The following is a 23,424-nucleotide window of genomic DNA, read 5'->3' on the forward strand; positions in this document are numbered from 1 at the left end:
ATGCGAAACTTACCTGATCGCCTTCACTCCCTATAACACCATTTCCTGGTGAAATGTACGTTTGTCCCTGGGGGGTAAGGACTAGTTCAGCTAGCCTTGGAGGTTCATTGAAGCTGGAAACCTCACTGACATCACTGCCAGTTTCACTCACAGCATCCATCCGACTCTATGGAAGATGCTTGGCTGTTGTGCTCACGATTGAGCTTCTTGGCACCTCTTCTCCCGACACTAAACGAATCAAAGTCGATGGATTTGTTTTCAAAAGCTCCCTCCACGTTACACAACATGCCACTAAATTTAACTCTTGGTTTTGGACTGCTGGTCCCAAGTTTTGACAACAATGATCCATCGTCTTCTCTTGCTTGCGGCTTTCTTTCTGCCATTTTCTTGTTGGGGTGTTTGTTAAGTTTTGCTGTGCTTGGAATTAACTTGATATAAAGCGGCGAGCATGCACAATATCCTCTTCTATTATTAACACGCAGAAGACGCCGTCTTTGAAAGAGCTGTGCATGAGCTGTCCCAGGGGTGTGGTGCTGAAACAACTCTACTCGGAATTCTCCAGAGAGCGCTATCCCCAACATCAGGGCTGGGGCCTAAAGGTCCTGTGCACAATACAGTCGAGAAAAGTACACTGAATTTGTTACACGAATAAACTCTGTTGCATTTTACTGATGTGTAAAGGAGTGAATATTCTTCATGAGGATTATAACAGTTCATTACAATCTGTTCACCCGGAGCCAACTAAAAATGCCGTCTTCAGAATCAGTGACCGACATCGCGGTGTATAAGGCAATATAAATAACAACATCTTAAATCATTGTCATAACGCAGATATACAAAATCATTATGTTAAAAGATAACTATTTAAAAAAAAAAGTCCTGAACGTGTAATGCAGTCTTTGAACAGCATAATAACATCTTTTTTTGTGTTCGAGTTCCTCCGCCACCATGCTTTTACACTGCTACACTGTTACTATTCTCCGAGAACGATACAAATAATGTAGCTCGGGTGCAACTGTTGACTTTGTGAAGATTACTTGCCAGTATTGACGCCATTATTCAATATACTGCATCCTTTTTAAACATACATACTATCATTTTACTTACATATTAACAAAATAAAAAAAAAAAATTAAGAACATGCTTTAAATAACACACTGAAATGCATTCAAGGTGTCATGAAGCAATAAAACAATTAAGTTTTATTACAAATGTACAATAATATATGTATTTTACAAATGAATAGAAAGAGCTAATATACATGGATCACAATACAAAAATATGTGTAAAATTTGTAGCTGATCAACAAATAATCCTGATTTTAGGGCTGCAAATTACTGCTTTATCACTTAACCATACATTACATATTTAAGATAGGAATATTACAAGGTTATAACACATATCACATAAACACATGACTTCTGGCCTGTTTTGGCCAAAAGGGAACATTTCTTTGTTATTCATATAACTCTTGCATAAATTTACATAGACCATTTTTATAAAATGTACAAGAAATAAACATGATTTAATACAAATATTCACAATATGGTTTCCTGAGTCTAAACTAAATCCATACAAATGTAGCATGTAAATTAACCTTTTAAGTGCTGACACTGCATTGTCAAAGTGCGGCTTCCCTTGACCAAAACATGCAGGGGATCTGGCACCACAGCATGTTTTGCAAGTCGAAAGGTTTATTAAAGAAAGTTGAATGTAAGGCACTCGCGGGGTTTAGTGAAGGCTTTTAATTATTGTGTAGAATACTTAAAATAACAGCTTCTGTCCTTTAACAGCTTCAAACAATATGTTTACACTTGCCAACACGCACCATTGAGTACATGCCATATGTCAGCTATTGGAGTCTGAAGCGCAAATGGATTTTAGTTTAGACACATACAGAGACACTTGTTTAACTTTAAGTTCTAAATTATGACTTTTACATTGTAGAATTACAACAACAGCTGCAAAAAAATAGTCAAAATCTTAGATTTGATTTATGTTTTATACCAATTTTAAGTTATGTACACCGAACGCAGTACATAGAATCTAAACAACCCTTTTCTGGTTAAAAAAAAAAACGTCATCACATCCACACTTCAGTCATCTTGAGAACAGATTTGGTGCTTTAAAAAAGTGTGAGTGCCACATGACTAGTGGAAATAATGGAAAACAATACATTTGGCCTTTAAATTATCTCTATACAAATATTATCCTGTATACAAATAAATATATTTCTGTACCGATCACCACTTCATGTTACATGCCTGTATTTTTCTCCTCAATCAAATGATTATTCAACTTGGTAGCCAAGAACGTTCATTTTGTCCTGTGCAAAATACCGTTGAATGACACCATGATATACACATATATACAACATGCAAAAGCATGGCCTGAGTATTAACTGAAATGTTTTAGCATTACATTACTTGCCTTCTCATCATATAATGCATATAACAATGCACCATGTGCTGAAAGATATCGTGCAAAAACATGGCAAATCATTTGCAGCACTGTTAGTTTTTTCCAAGCAGGCCAATAACTTAAGGTCCCCATGAGAAGAATTTAAATTAAGGCAGTTTTAGAAGTGCCTGCATCGTACATTCAATCACTCTATTAACCAGCAAGCTTACAGAGCACACAGAGTACATGTTTGAAGGCAACCAAACCCAAACCTTGTGTTGTTTGACAAACAGACATATATCACAGCCTATAATACAAAGTATGATACATCTGCAAATAACAAGGCAATGAGACAAATGAAACCAAATTCAGTTACCGTGTTTTAAAACATCATATTCACTCTAAATAAATGTATTTTATGATAAACGTACACCTTTTACTAAATGAGTATTCTTTTAATTGGACTATATGGCCATCTGCTTACAAATTATACCCACAGAGACGTCACATTATTTACCAGACTATGGCAGGTTTCATTACAACCCTCTTTTGGACATTCTAACTTTTATGTTCTCAAGTGATTGATGAGACTGTTGGGGCTGGAACAACACATAATAGCCCCACTGCTTCAGACTGATAATGCTTCTTAGAGAGATGGTAATCTTCACCGTTGAATTAGCAGTTCATGACAAGTTTGCTATTGTATGTTATTAACAAAAGATGATATAATACAACCCAGTGAATGATCTGGTTGGTAAAATTTCAGTGTTGATGGGGGAACTGGCAGTTTTACACAGCTGGTAAGAAAGTAAGACAGCAGACCGCTCTCAGGTTGTATTCTCCCTAGAAGAGACATTAAAAACAATGTCACACAGAGAATTACATGATGCACTAGGATATGTATATTAAAATGATCTAATAAGCCACATTATACTTTTTTCCCAGCTGTAAATATTCTTAGTGAATTTAACTGAACTTAACGTTAACTGGTTGCAGATCTATCGATCTGTCATGTGCCACACTCAAGTCCTTCTTATATGTGGGAGGAGAACTATTGTCTCCTTGCAGTGTAATTTTTGCTAACGAGAAAACTTCAGTTAACTGTAGTGCCCTGGGGAGCAGGATTACACTTCCCATACATTTCAGTGGATGTGGTTGGAGTTCAGTGCTGGATTAAAACCCTCAGCTTCAAAATTTTAGGATATATAGTAATGTTTCACTATAATGAAATTAGAAAAAAATAATATATATTTTTCTGACTAAAAACGAATAAAAGTATTGTTTAGAAATAACAGTGAAATCCTTCTACAGTCCAATCAAATATGAATTACCTTTCAACTTTAGCGTGTTCAAATTTATGTTAAAAAGAATTATGGTACGTAATCTGCATGCACTGGTCAAGATGGATTTTGTGTAGCATATTATTTTTTAATTTCTGCTGATTCAACTCTTGGTAGTCCACCAAAGAACTGACACCACCATTAAGAGAGCTGTAACACTATACTGCTATAAAACATGTTATTTTGTCAGAGAGATTACATTTCACATTGCAATTTATACAGTATTCCATCATTAGTCTCCTATAGTGGATAATACTGTATATAATGCATCAAGCATTGGCAATGCAATTTCCCATTCACATTTTCCCATTCAGCAGATGGGAACAGACTGGCTGTCACGGTCCATCTGTGTCCATTCTGCTGGACCGGTTTGAGCCAGAGGCATTGCCAGCACATCTTTGTGTGAGGAAATTAAGAGTGACTTCATTGTACGTTATCAAATTCTGTTTCAGAGAATGAAGACAACAAACTTTTGAATTAAGGTGTGGCACTACTTTCGTGTGGCACTACTTTCGGCAAAGCAGCAAACCAGCTACAATTCTGCTAGGATAGTGCCTGTGAATAAATTAAGCCAATAAAAAAAAAATAATAATAATAATAAAAAAAAAAAAAAAAGACCTTAGTGGTTTCTTAGATTTACAGTTTGCTGCAGAACTGCAATAAAATGAGGATAGATGGGCAGATTGCATCATCAAACATACTGGCCTCCTTTCAATATCATCAGATGTAGACATTCTATAACACTGCTGGCAGAAAATGGAATTCTCTTAAGGCAATTTCCCTGTCATACAAATGATTCATAGATATACTTTTAAAACTGAGATCAGCAATATCAACCTACACCAAGCAATAACATTCTGAACATGCAGTACATGGAGGTAGCATGTTCTTTTCTCCAGTTTGTGCCTGGTCTTCCAGGCTTATGATGTCATCTACAACCCCTGCAATTGCAGTACTTAATACTGTTCACTTACACCCTCAAGCAACTTGTTATTTTAAATTAGCCCATCTCTATATCCAGGGCTTGTCCTCTTAATTACTTGTATGTATTCTGTTTCAATGCTTTTGGGTCATGCTAATGTGACTGTCAAAAGCTATCTAACACTAATTGTTTCTAATTATGAAAGAGGGAGACTTTTACATTTCATTTACCAGAACATATTACTGGTATGTGATTGGGAATTGTTACTATTGGAAAACAGAATCCCACTTGCTGTTACACATTGCTGCCTTTATAACCTCTTCTACAGCAGATCTACTTTAAAGGAGATCAAGTGCATACTGCAAGTTGACAATATCAAATCTCAGTATAGACAGTATTGAGAGTCACAGGCAGATGGGATCAATCAATTCTCCTTCAGTAAATGTGACACTGCTCTAAACACAACAGCTGTCAAGAAATGGGTCTTTTTTTTTAATATTCATAACGGTATTTAACCCTGAACGGTTAATAAGGCACTCAAACACAAAATCACAAAATTTTACAATTGAATTTTTTTTTTTTTTCAGATTTATTTTTTCACATTTTATAATTGGATGTAAAAAGCTTTAAGAATATATATTTGTTTCCTTATATTGGATAGCATAATAATTTAAATACTGTGTACTTGGCCAGTTAACATACTGGTGCCTTTTATGGGTAGATACTCTACTGGTAATTTTCTTCACAGATTGGACTTTATAGAGATTCAGATTTTCAGAAGCGTTCATGTCCTATCATATTCCATCACAATGAACAGTAAGTGCATCATACACATTACCCTCAATATTTTACGACTGAAATACAATATTGAAAAAAATTCAAGGAGTGTCTTGGCCAATCAGCTTCTAAGTAGAGCTGTGTTAACCGAAAATTATACGAAGAATTTCTGTGAAATTTGAAACCTTTGGAAGCAATTTGGATTTCGTTCCAGTCAATATAATAATAAATAATAATAATAATAATAATAATAATAATAATAATAATAATAATAATAATAATAATAATAATAATAATAATGTTGTAATATTTTGGTGTTAAGGTATTAGATTTTATGCTACAATCCTGTAATAAAATTACTTAAATGTACATTTAATGCATGTGTTTGTTGTGAGTGTATGTGCCTGCAATCACGTACCAGTCTAAGGCTGGAGCTCCACCTGGTGGACAATACTGAAAGCCTTTAATCTCCCACAAAACAGTGGATGATATAAATCCCACCGCCCTAACATGTATGAACTCCAGACCTCTTTCACTGTATGAGGTTAATAATAAGTGGGGCAAAAACCAAAACAAGGCCACCAGTGGAAAACACCAGCAGGAGTAAACAGATGTAAAGAGTGGCTGTATTTTATCTTACCTTGAAGGATATTCTTCTGTCAGGTGTACTTATATCACTAAGTTCCACCACAGACAGTCATCGGGGATGAGCACAAAGTCTCCATGATTTGGTTTCAGTAGAAATGTCAATCTTCTGATCTGATTCATTCACTGCTTTTTTTTTTTTTTTTTATTTCTCTGCCTTTGCAAGGGAGACTAATAGATTTCATGTGGCTATACTCATATTGCCAAGATCCCTTTGGCATATGTGTATATATATATATATATATATATATATATATATATATATATATATATATATATATATATATATATATATGTTAAATATAAATTATGTTACAGTCCTGATCTCATTTACAAATTTCTCAACTGGAGGCCCTTGCCTTTTTGTCAATAAGAGAGAGCTAACTGACTTTCCTTTTGCTAGTTCTTTGATCTTCGTTTCAGAAGCACCACAAGATTGAGGTAAACATCTCCATATCAAGCCTTCTCTGCTTTAGAATACTGTGAAATGCTGCTGCACAGTCACTCAGAGGAACACATACAGCTCCTTGGTACAAATCTTCTGATATATTGATTATAAAACGTGTTCAATATCCTGTTTTCAAGATGTACTTTCACTGTTGGTTGGCTTATTGTTAGATGACTCATTCATCTTGTCATTCTTTCAATAAAATCAGCTGTTTTCAAACTGAGGAAGGCTGTCATCATTAGTTTTACATGTTTACTGAGATTACTCTGGGTACAGAGGTTGGAAGTAGGGTATGTCTCTTTTATTTGTTCAAGCTTCTATACAAAAGCAGCTCTGTTTACTAACCTGCCCAGCAGGAACAATCATCAATTTAAGTGTTCTTAAATTGCATTCACTAAAATCCAAGATTTCTTAATCAGCATCTTCAGTAAAGATACTATTACTGCTCTCCTGGTCTTTGATTTTAGAAAACGTTTCATCACTAGCTAAACAATATAATTTTCAGCAGCTTCTTCTCTGATCTTGTGTCTTTCAAAGTCACAATTGTTTTGCAAGGTAAACACACACTCCAGCATTGTTGCTGTGTATACACGTTTGGCCTCTTCTTTAGTACGGGTAACAAAAAATGCACCATGGCTCTCTTGGCTTCTCTCCATCTGATTTTTCTTCTTTGAAGACCACAAGTGTCTTTCCAGTGTTTTTATATTTTTCTTTAGTTTTCTTGTCTTGGCCAACGAGTGCCAACTTTAGTAAGATACACACATGTATATATTCACCTGTTGACTTAAAAACATTGCTTTAATACAGACAGATACATATGTAGCACACTCTTACTCTCTATGTAAAAATGGACTGTCCCTCACATGACTGGTTGATTTATTATACAAATTGCCAAACTGACATGTGTTCTGAAATACACACAAGCTGCAACTCCCTGTTGCTTGTCACAATAAAAAGACAGCAAAGAGTTTGCTGGTGGATGCTGCATCAATACTGATATTTTAAGGTCCTCAAAAGGAATGATCTCTGGAGAACAGTTCCACCCTCAACTGCTCTAAAGGATTCTGACAGCAAGAATGATCGAGGAAAGGTCAAATCTACTAACATACAGTAAACTTCCTTGGGAGCTTGATGAGACAGACCTACACTCAAACCTTGTAGTGGCCTGGGAAGACTGTTGTAGACCATATCTGAATCTGATAACTTCATCTTTAATCCACTATGAAGTACCAGTAATGTTTTCTTTTAGAAAAGAATGACATACCTTCTCTGGCAGACTGGAAGAACTATGACCAAAGAATGAAAGCTAAAGAAAAAAACAAAAATAAAAATAAAAACTGAAAAATGAATGTGAAAATGAAAGGAAAGAACAGAGAGAAAATAAGAGTTTAGAAAAGGAAGTAAAAGACTTGATTAAAAGACTATTTACAGAGGGATAGTTAAGCATGGAAGTGGTACTAAGTCAGCTTCACGTTTTCTTCTTAGATTATTACATTTTTTAAACTACAATTTTATTGCACGTTGCACATATAAAACTATAATTACCGCTGTATATCTCAGCAAAAATATGTTAAAAAATGCTAATATAACACTGTAACTGCCTTGTTAAAAATCATAGTATGCAGTGTATTTAATTTCTATCATGTAGTTTATTACATTTCATTCCCACCCCATTTAGCACTGTAGATAATTCTTCTCACATCTTATTTTTCCAAGCTACACACAAAGCTGCTGTGCAGACAAACACAGGATAAAAGACTTTCATTGCTGTACTCAAGGTTCTCCACATGAGTGCAAGAGCCAACATGAGTGCAAAGGGGCTGGGTTCATAACAGATGAAACCAGGGGCAGTGTATCATTTGAAAGAGCATATCTCAAAATTAAAACACCATCTATGTTTCTGCAAGTATCTCTATGTAATCAGTTTTCTGCCAGGCAGGCAGTGCAAATTCCATTCTTAGAATACTGTTCTTTTCAAGAGATCAACGTGAAAAGTGAAGGGTGGTACTCAGTAACATTTTGGTATTTACAAGCATGCTTTTTAATCAGTGTAATATATTTACCTTTTCTTCCAGTTCTTTTATCTGTCGTTTCTGTGCTTCTATTCTTTCTTCAAGTTCTTTATTTCTCTGCACAATGTTAACAAAGGTACTTTTATTGCGGTTATTCAGAGAGCGGGGAGGTTACTTACAGACATCATACCTATTTTATTTATCTTATTTACTGTATCTCTCTAATTTTAGTTTACAAGTGTAAAATAAATAGTGCTGCATCTTACTCCGTACTCAATATTTAAAGCATAACCATTTACTACATACAAACATATCATATTCCTGTTGAAGCATCTCGAGCACCATGAATCCCTTTCAAGCAGATTTTAAAATACAATTTCCTCCACAAACATTTTACCTCAAGATATTAATTTTACTTTTACTAATTAGCCATGCTATAGGCTTATAGATTTGTACTTATACTACCGTAATAAATGTGCATCTTTTATTAGCAAACAGGGTTTTATCCTCAGAACACGACTGGTACCTTCAAACAGGCATGCACGCTTATACCTACTGTCATTGCTTACAGCAAATTGCTATAATAAAAGACACCTTTTGACTTTTAGAAGGCTACACAACAGTTAGGTTACATTCATCACATTTTTAAATGTTTTGAGTCCTTACTAAAAACTCCCTTGTGTTATTTATACTGCAAGTTACCACCAAATGGGTATACGATGCTCCTCTGCCTATTAATTTTGCTCACTGGGATGAACATGTTGCATAGAGTTATTATTTATTGTTAGAGTTATTATTCATTGTTAGAGTTATTATTTATTGTTAGAGTTATTATTTATTGTTTGAGTTATTATTTATTGTTAGAGTTATTATTCATTGTTAGAGTTATTATTTATTGTTAGAGTTATTATTTATTGTTTGAGTTATTATTCATTGTTAGAGTTATTATTTATTGTTAGAGTTATTATTTATTGTTTGAGTTATTATTCATTGTTAGAGTTATTATTTATTGTTAGAGTTATTATTTATTGTTAGAGTTATTATTCATTGTTAGAGTTATTATTCATTGTTAGAGTTATTATTTATTGTTTGAGTTATTATTCATTGTTAGAGTTATTATTCATTGTTAGAGTTATTATTTATTGTTATTAGTTATTATTTATTTAGAGTTATTATTTACTGTTTGAGTTATTATTTATTGTTAGAGTTATTATTTATTGTTATTAGTTATTATTCATTGTTAGAGTTATTATTTATTGTTTGAGTTATTATTTATTGTTTGAATTATTATTTATTGTTATTAGTTATTATTTATTGTTTGAGTTATTATTCATTGTTAGAGTTATTATTCATTGTTAGAGTTATTATTTATTGTTATTAGTTATTATTTATTGCTAGAGTTATTATTTACTGTTTGAGTTATTATTTATTGTTTGAGTTATTATTTATTGTTATTAGTTATTATTCATTGTTAGAGTTATTATTTATTGTTAGAGTTATTATTTATTGTTTGAGTTCAATGTTTTTGGAAATCTGTAAGATTGTATTATAAATAAATGTGATTATTTAACGCAATATTGTTCTGACAGAAAGCACTGTCTTCACAATGTGTGAGATTGATCGGTCTGGGACAAGAGGCGTCTGTCTTTCTTTCTTTCTTTCGGCACAGGGGTGATGGCTGTGTGGATCATTACGCTGTATGCTGTTAAAATGAAACAGACATCGATAGGCAAAGTCTGTGGGTGGTACAGTAGTGGGAAAGGGAATGAAACGCTTAAATAATGTATAAGAGTTAGTTGGGAGAGCTGATTCCAGTCAGAGGGACCCTCTATGGCCTTCTTGTATTAGGAGTGTTTATCAAAAGAAGAAAAAAAACTGCCAACTTTCTAACACAGATACTGTCGTCATGAAACTGACAATAACCTCCTGGGAGGCAGCAACAGGTGACATTTCATCTTAAAAACTTCAGGACTCCGTTCAGAAATTCAGAACGATGGAAGAACCCCCAAAAAAGATTTAAACAAGGTTCAGATAGGGTATCAGCAGATTGATGAATGCAACTGCAAAGTCATGATCCTGGAACGTTGCAATCTAATTGTATGTAAGGTACGACGGGAATAGCACCTGTTGTGCGTGATGAACCAGCTCCATCCTCTCCCTCAGGATCTGAGCGTCCCGCTCTCTCAGCTCACTCATGACCTGCCGCTTCCACTGCTCCACCGCTCTTTTCAGAGTCCCCCTCTCCTCTTCGGACAGGATCTCAGACATCTTAGCACTGTCCTCCTGCTGCAGTGCATCGTACAGCATGGCCTCCAACTCAAGGATCCGCTAACACAGCATTCATTGAACGATAAAAAACACATACTGTAAGTGTCTCACATCTCTATCATCTTATTCATTGTCACTTAAAAAGCTTTGCCACTTATTGTAAATTAGGGTGTTTAAATTGTAAATGTAAGCTTGTTTCTTTGTTAAGTATGCAGACTCTGATAATTTCAAATAATAATAATAATGTCATTAGTTAAGAATGTCTAATGTCCACCAGGACTCACTAAAAGTACTGCTCTGATCTATGTGGCATATTTGTACAGTGTAACCAAGGAAGAAAAGTTCAGTAAAGCAGTAGGAATGCATTTCACAACTACATTGTACCTGTGCAGGAAGAGTTTACGTGTATGATGTACAAATGAAGCTGCAGAAATTATCTAAACTCAGTGAATTAAATGAACACAAATGGGAACACATGCGGAATAAATAAAGCCTATTAAAAACACTAATTTGGAAAAATGCTTATAATATTTTCTTCACCTTGTGAGCCTGATCCATCGATTGCTTCCTGTAGTCTAGTTCTTCATCCAAATATCCTTTCTGTTTACTGAAGAGCGCCTTAGACATGAAAAAATGAACTCAATTCCTTACTAATTCAAATTAAGAACAAAAATGAATGAAGATAAGGATTTTACAAAGTCAAATACCTTTTCATTTTCAAGATCCAGCATTTTTTGTTGCAAAGCCGATTTAATGACTTCTATTTGCTGGAGCCACTACAAAAAAAAAGAAGAAAAAAATTAAAACCAGAGGATTAAGCTTTTCAAAATGTGTTCTAAATTAATTTAAAACAAGTTCTCACATGACTTTCCTTATGCAACTAAATACAAAATGTTACGGACGTGTAGTGAGGCAGTTTTGTTTTAAATTTCCCAGCAGTTTCTTAAAGTTGTTTTTTTTTTCTCTGCATTTTAAATCCCAATCATGCCATACATATTGAAATTGAATTGAAACTGAAATGATTAAAATGACTGTTACCTTTTCCGCTAAAGTCAGGATTGTTCTTGCTTGAATGACAACTACTTGCTCTTCATTGGTCAAGTTCTGCATGTAAGGCACAAAAACAGTACTCATGATCAATTTAAACATATGATATATTAAATATATTCATAAAAATACTGGTATTATAAATATGCACAATTTATAAATGCAACATACACTTACTGCGTTATCTCCTAAAATATCCAACTTTTTCATCAGATCAGCTACTACAATATCCTAATAGAAGAAAGGAAAAAAAAAATTATTTCTGTACTTTATTTAAACTTTTTTTTTTTTTTATAAATAGTCGATATTGACATTACTCACTTACCACGAGCCCCTCTGCCTCACAGTACACCTGGAGCGGACTCCTCCCCTCTGTGAATGGAATGTGGTGAAAGTTGATCCCAGGTGATCTTCTCTCTCGTTCCTATAACAAAATGTTGGCTTTTATTTATACAGCAATGCAGCTGTGGTTTGGCATCTCTAAAGCCAGGTGTGCACAGTAGGACTTTTTTTTTTCACATATCATATATGATGCCTGCATGATGCTTTTTTCTAATGAAATAAAAAAAGGACATATTGAATTACAGGAAGCATGGAGCCTCCAGTAGAAATAGACCAATTCTAAATTCAACTGAACAAGGACCATGAAAGAACGGTGTCTTTATCTTACTTCAAGTTCTAGGATACGGAACTCTAAAAGTTCATTTTGGTCTTTAACATCCTGGATGTCATGTTTTAGGCGTGTCTCCTCCGTCTCCGTTTGCTTAATCTACAAGAAAAAGAGAAAGAAAAGAAGATCACCACCCATCAAAGTACTGCTGTAGCACATAATACGATAATTCAAAATATCTGCTTTAACTTGTAAAGGAATGAATAATGTACTGTAGGACAATACATGATCAACATTACTGTGACTGACCTTCTCCACAAGCTCTTGATTTCTCTGATACAAAGCTTGCTTCTCCTCAATCCATTTCATGTCCTTTAAATAAAAAATATCCATGTTTGTTAATTAATATACTAATTTTGGATTAACAACAGGTCTGGTATGCAATGACCTTATTTCTTAGCCACTGCAGTAATATGAATATATGAAAACAGTACAGTTATAGTACACTTCAAAGAGATTAAAATCTATCATTTTACGTCCCCGCGTGTTGCTACAACTGGTAAAATAACGTACATGTAATTTTTCTTTGTATTGTTAACATCCTAGAAACCTTTTACACTTATAACTTTAAAGTCTGTTTCAAAGCTATTTTCAAAATGGCTGCTCTAGTGCTCTGAGGTTTGAGATCTGTCCTCTAAACTGCAGTAATGCCCCCCCCCCCACACCAAAATAAAAAATAAGAATATAACATAACAAGAAGTGCTCTGGCTTTTCTGTTCTGTACCACATCATAGATTGTTATTGCTGTGTTACCTGTTTGACAATGTGGGCAATAATCCTCACACCATCAATGACCAGCAGTCTATAATGTATTTGGCTAAGAAGTGTTTATTTTATTTAAATGATTATTTGTTTAGAATAGACATGCATTCCTAATAATTCAAGATTGCAAAAAAAAAAAGATTTAAAAATGCATTACCTGCCCTTGCTCTGCCAACGTTTTCTCAAGATCTTCTATTTTTGTTTGAAATCGAACTATTTCAGCTTGCAGTTGTTCACGTGTCTAACAGACAAAAAGGAAAAAAATAAAAAAATATATATATATATATATATATATATATATATATATATATATATATATTATATATATATATATATATATGAATTACGGTATGGCTATGTAACGTGAATAGACAGATGCATACATGGTTACAGAATATAAATGAACACACATGCTTTATTCCCTGCTATCACGCTTTTTGTTTTCAATTTAAGAACCTAGGACACTAAGATTGGTGACATCTGGAAATAAAAAAAATGCATATACATATCTCAGAAGAAGGGATACAGCAAACTCCTCCACCCAGGTTGAAGCACAGTAAGTTAGGTTACCTTAACTTCTCTTTCTGCATCTAATGTTCCTCCAACCTGTTCTTGCAATAGTGCATATGCCCGCTGGAGAGCCTGGTACTCCATAGTTAACTGGCGGAAACGCAGTTCAGTTTCTTCTTTGGCCATGCCCTGTCATATTGAACAGAAACAGGGGCTGCAGATCTCGTGAATATATTAAAACCCTATTAAAAGTATTAGAATTACATCACGGCATGGATATAATAGATGTAACACAGTGAGAGCTATTACTTCTTCCATGTCATCAACAGGAGTACAGGGTGTCCTGTCAGTTTGACATGAGATTGAAGAACCATCAGAATCCAAAGAGGCGTCTTCATCATACCCAAAGAATGTCTCCACCACTGGCTTCACAGGGAAACAGAGAAGGTTAGTGGCTTTGGCACTTAGTGTTCTCACATTAACTAGTGCTAACTGTAAAAAGATTTAGTTTCAATTTGTTTTTAGTTTCCATTTTGTTAAGGGTCAAAGTTGTGTGCTTTTATTTAACACTATCATTCATATAAATTAAAAAAAATAAATAAATCTGGTACTATCTATTTTTTTCTAACAGATGGATAGTTTCCTCTCACCTTAAATGGCTTTACGATTTTCTTTCTCTGTCTTCGGTACCTCAGTATCTTGTCACGCTCCTATAAGGGAATACGATGCTCTTAAGACATTCAGAATAAGAATTTAAAAGGTCACATTTAGACAGTTTTCAATGTATAACAGATCCAAACACAAGTAACAGGTCACCATGACCAATATCCAGACACTCAAATTTGCTTATGTTTACTAGTTGTTCAATTACGTGTTGTTATTTTATAAACAGACTTAAATATTTGGTAATGCAATTCAAACTTACTATGACACTCTTTACATATCCAGCAGTTTCCATCGCCTGAAATAAATGCAAATAAAATTGATCATGAATTAAAAATCTCCTTCATTTAAATATCAGATGAGTTTTAACATTCCCATCTGCCATGCAGCTGTAAATAATTGCCCGGTGAAAGATGTAGTTTTCTAAAAGATATTACAATACAATTTTATGAAGCAAACTTTTTTTTATTAGTGGGTGATGTGTCCTAGCGTGGATGCACAAACAGAATGTGCAGTGTACACTGTAATTCCAATTAGTTTACACAGGAATTCAAGTCATTCGTTTTGCAGTTAGGTTTTATTCCATCTTCAGTTTAGAAATATGTATTGATCTATGGCTGCACTTCAATCAATGTTCTAACAAATGACAAGTAAGGAAGAATAAGAATAATATTAAAAGACAATAAATAATAAGTCATGTCATTTAGATACCTTAGAAAGATCATCAATGATATTCTGCTGTTCAATAACCTGCAGCCTCAGAAATTCAATCTCTTGCTCTTCTTGACTTTGATCGAGGTCATTCAAGGAGCTTGGACGTCTAATCGTTCCCACTCTTTCCCTCTAGACAGGTAATCAAATCACTGCATTATAAATCCATTCACATAATGTTTGCCCCATTATTAATTACAGTATGCTTATGATGCAGTATTCAGTATCAGTATATGCTTATGATTCATGATTGGGTGTTTCAAATGAAATCAGTACTCTAGGTGGGTGACACGTGATTACAGCTAACACTTAGTTTTTATGATACAAACTGAGCAGTTGCTAAACACAACCACACAAACATTTCCCAAGTATACTGCATATAGGCCATAAAAACAAATGCTTATGTCAGTGCTTGCCATATACCATAACTTCCATTGGCTCAGATGAGCCATTTTATTTTTAGATTTACATATTACATGTAGGCCTGCAACCTAACAATAGACCAAGTGTGGAAATGACTGCAAATGAATACTGTGCAGTGTGAATGATTAGATCACAAAAAAATCCTGCAGTTTGGTCCGATTTGCAGCCAGTCAGCTTACCATCTCCATATTCTCCTGGGTGACAAATTTCAGTTTGTTCTCCACACGACGTAAGGCATGGACGAACTCTTCATTCTTTCTGCTGAGCCGTTTGTTTTTATCCAGGATCGGTTTGTATTGACTCTCTGCTTCACGCAGCCGTTTGAGCTAAAACATCAAGAAAGAGTTAGGAATGAAAACAGAGGCAGCAGCTCAGCTCAGAACAGAACACAAATAAACCTGCAGTTCCATGTGAGACATATAAATACATATACTGACTGCCAGGAAATATTCTTTTGAGATGCAGCATTCAAAACAAACATTTATATTGTATGTGCGACAATCATAATCATACAGTTTACAGCTACTGTTATATTTCCTTATGCATTCCATTTTATACATTCTATTGTCTTGCACAGCAACAAAAGTTTTTAAATCGTTTTTTGCACATTTCATCAGGAAAAGGTCCTCCATAAAATAATTTTTGAACACAGAATATGTTTCTCCAGTACTACTGCACCATTGCAATATTTTAATGGCTGTGTCGTATTACCACCAGGTTGATTTCATAGAAATGATATCATTCTGCTTTATAATTTCACACTTGCTGCAGTATTATAAAGGTTGTTCTGAGCTCGTATGAAATGTGACACGCCATGTGATCACGCCAAATGACCAGAAGGCCTCTATTCAAACTGCAAACGGTCCTGTATGCCCTTCTAAGAGTTTCCCATAGCAGATATATAGCAAAGTGTAATAAAGCATAGTGAAAACATAGTAAAGCACAGTGTATGTAATTGTAAAGCCCAAAGACGTATGCTAAAGCAATTTTTTTAAAAGCACGGTCAGCTGCAAAGTAAATGCATAGTATAACCATTGAAAAAGTATGGGAAAACTGCAAAAATATTGTGCAAATATACTGTGGTAAACTTTTATAAGGGTATACTATATCCAGGGACCTGTATATTTAAAATATATAAACCTCCAGTAATCATTTTCCACTTATACTTTCACGCTCTGATTTTGCAAACAATACATAGGCAGATTAAACACTTCCCCTCAGGTCTGAATGATGTCCCAATTCGGTATAATAATGATATTAGCCATATCACCCAAGGGCAGGAATATGCTCACCTTAAAGTAAAGCGACGATTATTATATTTAAATTATTCAGAACATCATTTTCGTTTTTAACGCTAAATTGACATTTTTGTTACAGAGAGAATGAATGAAGGCGTGGCTCTAAACGGAGATTTGCCACTGATTTGCCATATATATATATATATATATATATATATATATATATATATATATATATATATATATATATATATATATGTCTATGAGCTGATTGAAACTTTAAACCCACATTACTATTCAAATGGGCTATTCAGCATTGGTAGCCATGTTACAGGAAACATTTTTAAGAAAAATATATTGATTTTGGATGGAGCAGATAGCTACCCATGATGGTGATAGTTACCCATGATGGTATTACAACACTACACAAAAGACAAATGATGGCTCAAAAGTCTGGAGTTTCTTGTAAATAATTTAAGTTAAAATCATACATTCAGTTTAATTAAGAATATATTCAACAATTTTGTTAATTCCAAAGGAAAAAAAAAACATGTCCATTAACCTTTTTAAATCATATTGAACATTACAAGCTCAGTGCCAAAAAGCATTTTTCACCAACACACTTAACCACGTGCTAAAAGGATATATATTTGCATATGCAATACCTTGCCACCAGCAGTTTCATAATAAAATATAATTCATTTTAAAATCAGGGGTCCTGCAGCCCCTTTCTAAGTGCCACTGTATTAACTGCCTAGTAAGGGCACCATTTGTCTCATGGAAGGTTTCCATTGTCAAGAACATACTCAAGTGGACGTAGAATACACCATGGCAGTTGGCTTCCTTCAAACTGTCTTTAAAATGGCTAGTATTGGAGGACCACAAGTAGACTGGGAACACAATGAATGTCACCAAGAAGCAGCATGCTTACGAGTTCGTTTCTTTCCTCCGACAGTAATGTGTTTCGATCTTCCAGCTTTCTGATGATTGAGCTCAATTCAGCAATTTTAAGCTGGAATCTCCGTGCATCTTTTTCATCCAACTGCTGTTCCTGAAACAAAGATCAACTGCAAATAACTGAGCGTCGGTTCGTTTCCCAATGGACTGTCCATTGACCACGACCAAACACACTGCAGTGCTACTCCGTGTCTCTACAGCCCTATGCAAGCATTTGACATAGTCACACGTTAACTATGCCTTTATTTGAAGGTTTTGTAAACAAAAGAAAAAAAAAACCAAAATGAATAAAATGTGCATAAACAGAAATGCAAAAATGACATGTGATCTAATTTAAAGAACTTAAAAATGAATGCACCCAGTATGGCCGGCCCAGACGACACTGCTACACAAACTAATAGTACAAATATCTTGTTAAAAATGGCTCTGTCATGATGTATGATGTATTTTTCTTATTATTATTTACATGTTGTGGGGGGGGCGGGGGAGTCTGTCTAAGACCTGCTTCTAAAATATATAAATGTGCTTAGCAAGTCTGGAAAGAAACTAGTTATGGGATTCAAATGCCACCTACTGCCAATGTGATCATGCAGTTTTTTTTTTTTTTTGTGAGAGAGCTACTTCTGTATTCTAATCATTATAATTTGCAGCAAACATAAATCAAATTATTGAAAGGCTTTGTGAATTTAAATAGAGCAAAAGGCCACCGATTACATTTAAATAATGTCTTATACTAAAGGCATGACAGAGTGTAGATTCAGAGTACAGATTAAGCTTACTGGTTTAATGCTACCATGTTAAAAGAGTGACATATGGCATTTATATATATATACTTTAAAAAATATACTTTTTTTTAAGCTGCTGTATTCTAAAAAAAATAAAATAACTAATAATGGGTAAATCTATGATCCAAATAAAAATAATAATTATACAAAAAAAAAAAAAAAATTCCTTATTCAACCGGTGCAGGAGAGGTTTTTATCAATAATTAAGCCTGTCTAATTAATTTAAAAAATAATTATCTATAATAATCTTGATGAGGTAACGATGAGAAATGTTAGTGTTAGTTAAAAACGAAAGAGCTTTTTATTGTAGCAGCAAATGAAGGCAGAAGCAGCAATATGGCACAGTTTCACATAGCTTTTCTACAGACCACGATGTGGCTTTGAATAATAATATACTTTACTGGAGCTTGTCAGGTCTTCTGCCTTGGTGTTTAACTGCAACAGTTTTGTGAACTGAGACTTTTCTTTATTTTTTTTTATTTTTTTTTTTACTGTAAACGGAAAAAAAAAAAAAAAAAAAAAAGAAAGAAAGAAAAACTCCAGGTCCCAAAAGTATTCGATTAAAAAAAAAAGACACATGACCATAATGTAAGTCAGCCAAGCAATTGAAAATAATCACAAAAAACTTACTAAGTGTCTTCATTGAGCAAGTTAACTAGTCCTCAGGACTGAAGCAGCAGGAAATGGCCAGTGAAAGTTATTTCTAAATAATTATGAGCACACTTTTTCTTTTCTTTTTTTTATTATAATGAATACACTTTTGGAAGCTCTTCATTAACCAGTAACAGAGCTTAACATGGCAACAAAGCTTTGGTAGATTCTAAAACGATGTGCTCAATTTCGTTGGAAAAGTTGCAGGGATTCAGATCAGGTGACAGACGTGGCTATCCTCAATATCCCCTGTATCAATACTGACTGCCTACCTGCACTTATAAACTATATCAGGACCTGACTATTCAACACATGGGGGGTTTACATTGAACATGTATTAGAATCTGAGAATGGAGCCCTGAGCATTATTAATAAAGCACATTTAACGTTATTCTACAACTGAATTAGTATGATAACAAAATGCAATAATACTGAAAAAAAGCATGGTAAGGTTAGGCTTCCCTAGCCGTTTTTTGTAAGATAAATGCTCTAGCTTTGCTGGCTCCTCCTCATCAAGATTTTTGCGGCTGGTTTAGTGGAATATCAGGTGAAAGTGCTTACAGGACTTCCCGAGTGATCTGAGGCATCTCCTGCACCACTTGTATAAGGAACCTCTCGTTTCGGGCTACTCAGATGTCGATCAGCCTCTCTGAATTGGACAAGTTGTTCATCTAAAGCCTCTTTTTGGAGCTGGAATCTCTGAGCTTGCCCAGCTTGAACCCCCAACTCTTTTTCCAGCACGTAGACTGCTCTGTCTTTTAATTTAATCTCATCCATCTATAAGGAGAACAGAACAGAATCACAAACGCATGCACTGTAAAGCTCTTACAGTTACCATGGAAACCGTAAAAGTAAGCATACTATTGTAGATCACAATGCTAAAGATAGTAACACCTTCTATCTATACAGCTCTGAAGCATGTATAGAAACACATTATTATTCTATAGTAAGGCATGGTAGGCAGTGAATGGTTTGGACAAGGACAGATATCCAGTGTTGGATATCAATCACCAAAGGCCAGCACTAAGCTGGTCAGAGCTGCTCATGCTGCTTCAAGAAATTGCAGTTCTGGTTCAATATATGAAGATGGGGATGAAATGAAAGGAAACTTTTAATTCAGTAAGGGTTACAATTTTCTCTTTCATAAACAGAAACAGTTCTATGCAGTTTAACACCATCTTGGTATATTTTAATAAATAATTTTCACTTGTATTGGCCTTTGGTGCATGTAAAACTAAGTAGGGATTAGGGTTAGGGTCTAAAAGAATTTAATCACCAGAAATCAAAAATAAAGTGTTACACTGCTATCATGGGAAATTTACTATCATGCACAACAATACTAAATGACTGCATTGTAATTGTATGGTCTATACAGTCATCACAGCCATAATTCTGAAAACTACTGGAAGGAGATGAGTGTATGTGTAAACACCTATATAGAGCTGCTGAAACTGATCTGTTGAGCTGGGTGACAAAATACATCCACAACATCTGTGTAAGCATATGTGTGCTACTGTTTGTTGTCTAGAAGCTGTAATAAATCCACATTGGATTATATACCCTGAATGGGTGCCAGTACTGTACTGATTGAGCAACTGTACTTAAAAAAAAAAAAGAAATAGCTCATAACTCCTATATTGAGCTGCATTCACAAAATTATATCCTAAAGCCACTGTTCACTTTCAAATGTAAATCAGCTCTCCTTCATCTAATAATGTTAAGAAAATGTTACCAGCAGACCTTTATAATCAAGCAACAGAGTGCTCATAAAAACATCCTGACACACTTTCATCAAAAGCATTTTCTTTCACCCGTCCTTTCTTATGAATCGGAAATGCATTCAGTGAATAAAAATTCAATTTGGAATAAAAAGCAATTATCGTACAAAAGCAGTAATCGTACTGCCATACCACATTCTAGGAACTGCACAAAAAGCATCTTTTACATTTAAATCTGACTGTCTACCAGTGAAAGGCAGTCTATTGACCCAGCACTTGAAACAATCACTTGTAACCTTTTCACCTCTGTTTTGATTGTTTCAGAGAATCACAAGCACATGCATGAGAAGGTAGGTGGTGTGAAGGGAGTGATGACATTTTAAAAACATGCTTAAAAACTTATAGTAAATGTTACGTTATAGTTATTGAAAGGGAGCGATATAAAATGACATGTAATGATTCCAGAGAAGGCAAAATATTACGACATACTGATGATTCAAAAGCATTTTGTAAAAACAAATTTTAGCGAAACCCTCATGGCTTTAATCCCAATGTCACTGGAAATCCTGCCGTTTACATTTAGAAAAGGTTTAGCTCTTTAAAAACACAAAAGGATAGTAAAACAGCAGTAGTATTTGTCATATAACACCATTCATTAGTTTTACAAGAATAGAATACTCACTTAAATATTCAGCTCAGCATTTGATTAAATATCAAAACCGGTCAATATGGCATGTACTGTATCATGTGCGCAAATTACCTAAAACAATGAAGACATTTCATCCTGCACCAAAAGCAACACTCTTGTAGCACCAGTTATAGTTAATATTCATGGAAAAAGACAAACAATGCTTATAAAGAATGTTACTCACACATCGAAGTGAAATTGCTCACTGTATTGTAAGCAATGTGTCACCACTTACAGTATATAAAGCCTTTTAATGTTTAGGTGCAAAGGCACAAGAGGAAAGATGCTATCAAACCAAAGGTTCAATGTGGCAGAGCAAAGCTCTGCCCTTTAAATTGGCAGGGATGGGGTTAACTTCCCCTACCTGCCTGGGTTTATTATGTTCAGGTGGCTGGGGTTGATTAGTTGATTAGGTTGATTAACGATCAATCAGCGCCCAGCCACCTGATATAAAAGGAGGCCTCTGCTTCTCATTTGGAGAGAGGGAGCTGAGGAAGCAGGTTGGGTTTTTTTTGGTTGTTTGGAAAACTTGAATCCAGTGAAGGCATTGCCCAGCCTGGAAACTGTTATTTTTGTAAATTTTGCTTTTTGTCTTTCTTTGTGTTTAAATTGTTTTGTTTTGGCCCTTGTGCCCTTTCATTTTGTGTTTATTTATAATAAAATAGTTATTTTTTTGAACTGCAGTCTGTCTCTGGGCCTCTATCCACTCGCCAGCCTGCCACATTCAATTATAGAGAAAAGCTTTTGTCCTTCTTCTTCTTCTTCTTCTTCTTTTGTGTGTTCACTGTATTTCCCCTTGTTTTCTTGTGGTTCTTTTCATGTTCACTATTTGCACTTCTACTGAATGCTGTATTAAAATGGTTCAGTAGCGTTGTTCAGTTGTTCTGGCGTGTTCCTTTATACAGGGGGCCCAAGACCAGGCTCACTTAACTGGTCTATTGTTATTAACCTAAATCTGTCCTTGACTTAATGTCATGGCATATGCAGGGATGGAAATAAGACTCCCATTGCATAGCAGTTTGCTCTGGTCCTGGTTTTACTATAAGTTTAATTTTATAAAACACACCTGAGCTTGTTACCTATACACTGTTGCTAATCAAGCTCATTGTAAAACCTGGAATGAGTAAAACTGCTATGCAATAGGAGTCTTAATTCCACCTCTGCATAGGTATTGCATGTATGGATCCAATGTTTGAGTGCTGTTTCTTTTCAGTTTCAAATTTAACCTATTTGTGACAGTTCAGAGATGAAAGCCTCACAGCAAATCCTGCTGAACCGTCTATTACAGGCAGACTACTTCTCAAAAGCTTTTCTATAGAAATCTGTCATCAAAGACACTGGATCTTTGCTCCAGTTGTTATCTTAAAGATTATCCCAGGGTTTGTTCGAGTGTACCATGTCTTGCTTCTTGAACATGCAATGATGCAGAATATATTAGGTTAGCCACATAAACCAGTTATCCTCCACCATGTTGCCTAAGCTTTCTTCCAGTTAATAAAAATGTACTAGATTTTCACACTGGAGTCATGATGTGTGATCCCTTAGCAGGCTTCCTTGAATAGTAAGTGATGCATGCAGAGTGCTTTCAGTGAAATTTTAAATCTGATGAAATATACACGGTTATTGATTTGACAATGGGTTTGTTACATTCTGAATAGTCACTAAGCAATGTTTAAAGTTAACAATGTGTAGAGAAGCCCAGGCTGGTTAAAAAGGCATTCAAACATATTCTGTGTATTGTAATTTTGTTTTTTTCATTGCCAGGCTCCAGCGACTACTTTACTCTTAT

At 34.7% G+C, this 23,424-nt stretch overlaps 1 protein-coding gene across 5 annotated transcripts in view; it reads right to left on the reverse strand.

Moving 5' to 3' along the window:
- Nucleotides 1-6,361: 6,361 nt before the first annotated feature.
- LOC121321820 (janus kinase and microtubule-interacting protein 3-like) overlaps nt 6,362-23,424 on the reverse strand; it is a 32,125-nt gene continuing 15,062 nt past the window's right edge. The window contains exons 4-23 of one of the 5 annotated variants that reach the window (XM_041261050.1): nt 19,791-20,006; nt 17,768-17,887; nt 15,778-15,924; nt 15,176-15,307; nt 14,727-14,762; nt 14,452-14,511; nt 14,111-14,227; nt 13,862-13,990; nt 13,449-13,532; nt 12,779-12,841; nt 12,530-12,628; nt 12,185-12,283; nt 12,031-12,090; nt 11,851-11,916; nt 11,520-11,588; nt 11,353-11,430; nt 10,669-10,872; nt 8,596-8,661; nt 7,797-7,838; nt 6,365-7,308 (exon numbers count right to left, since the gene is read on the reverse strand). In XM_041261050.1, coding sequence (XP_041116984.1) covers nt 7,279-7,308; nt 7,797-7,838; nt 8,596-8,661; nt 10,669-10,872; nt 11,353-11,430; nt 11,520-11,588; nt 11,851-11,916; nt 12,031-12,090; nt 12,185-12,283; nt 12,530-12,628; nt 12,779-12,841; nt 13,449-13,532; nt 13,862-13,990; nt 14,111-14,227; nt 14,452-14,511; nt 14,727-14,762; nt 15,176-15,307; nt 15,778-15,924; nt 17,768-17,887; nt 19,791-20,006 — 1,917 coding nt within the window. In that variant the 3' untranslated portion in view covers nt 6,365-7,278. Of the gene's footprint in view, nt 7,839-8,595; nt 8,662-10,668; nt 10,873-11,352; nt 11,431-11,519; nt 11,589-11,850; nt 11,917-12,030; nt 12,091-12,184; nt 12,284-12,529; nt 12,629-12,778; nt 12,842-13,448; nt 13,533-13,861; nt 13,991-14,110; nt 14,228-14,451; nt 14,512-14,726; nt 14,763-15,175; nt 15,308-15,777; nt 15,925-17,767; nt 17,888-19,790; nt 20,007-23,424 lie in introns of all 5 variants that reach the window. The other 4 variants (XM_041261049.1, XM_041261047.1, XM_041261046.1 and 1 more) reach the window with 4 other exon arrangements.

This window comes from Polyodon spathula, chromosome 10 (assembly GCF_017654505.1).
Source record: "Polyodon spathula isolate WHYD16114869_AA chromosome 10, ASM1765450v1, whole genome shotgun sequence".
NCBI classification, from domain to species: domain Eukaryota; kingdom Metazoa; phylum Chordata; class Actinopteri; order Acipenseriformes; family Polyodontidae; genus Polyodon; species Polyodon spathula.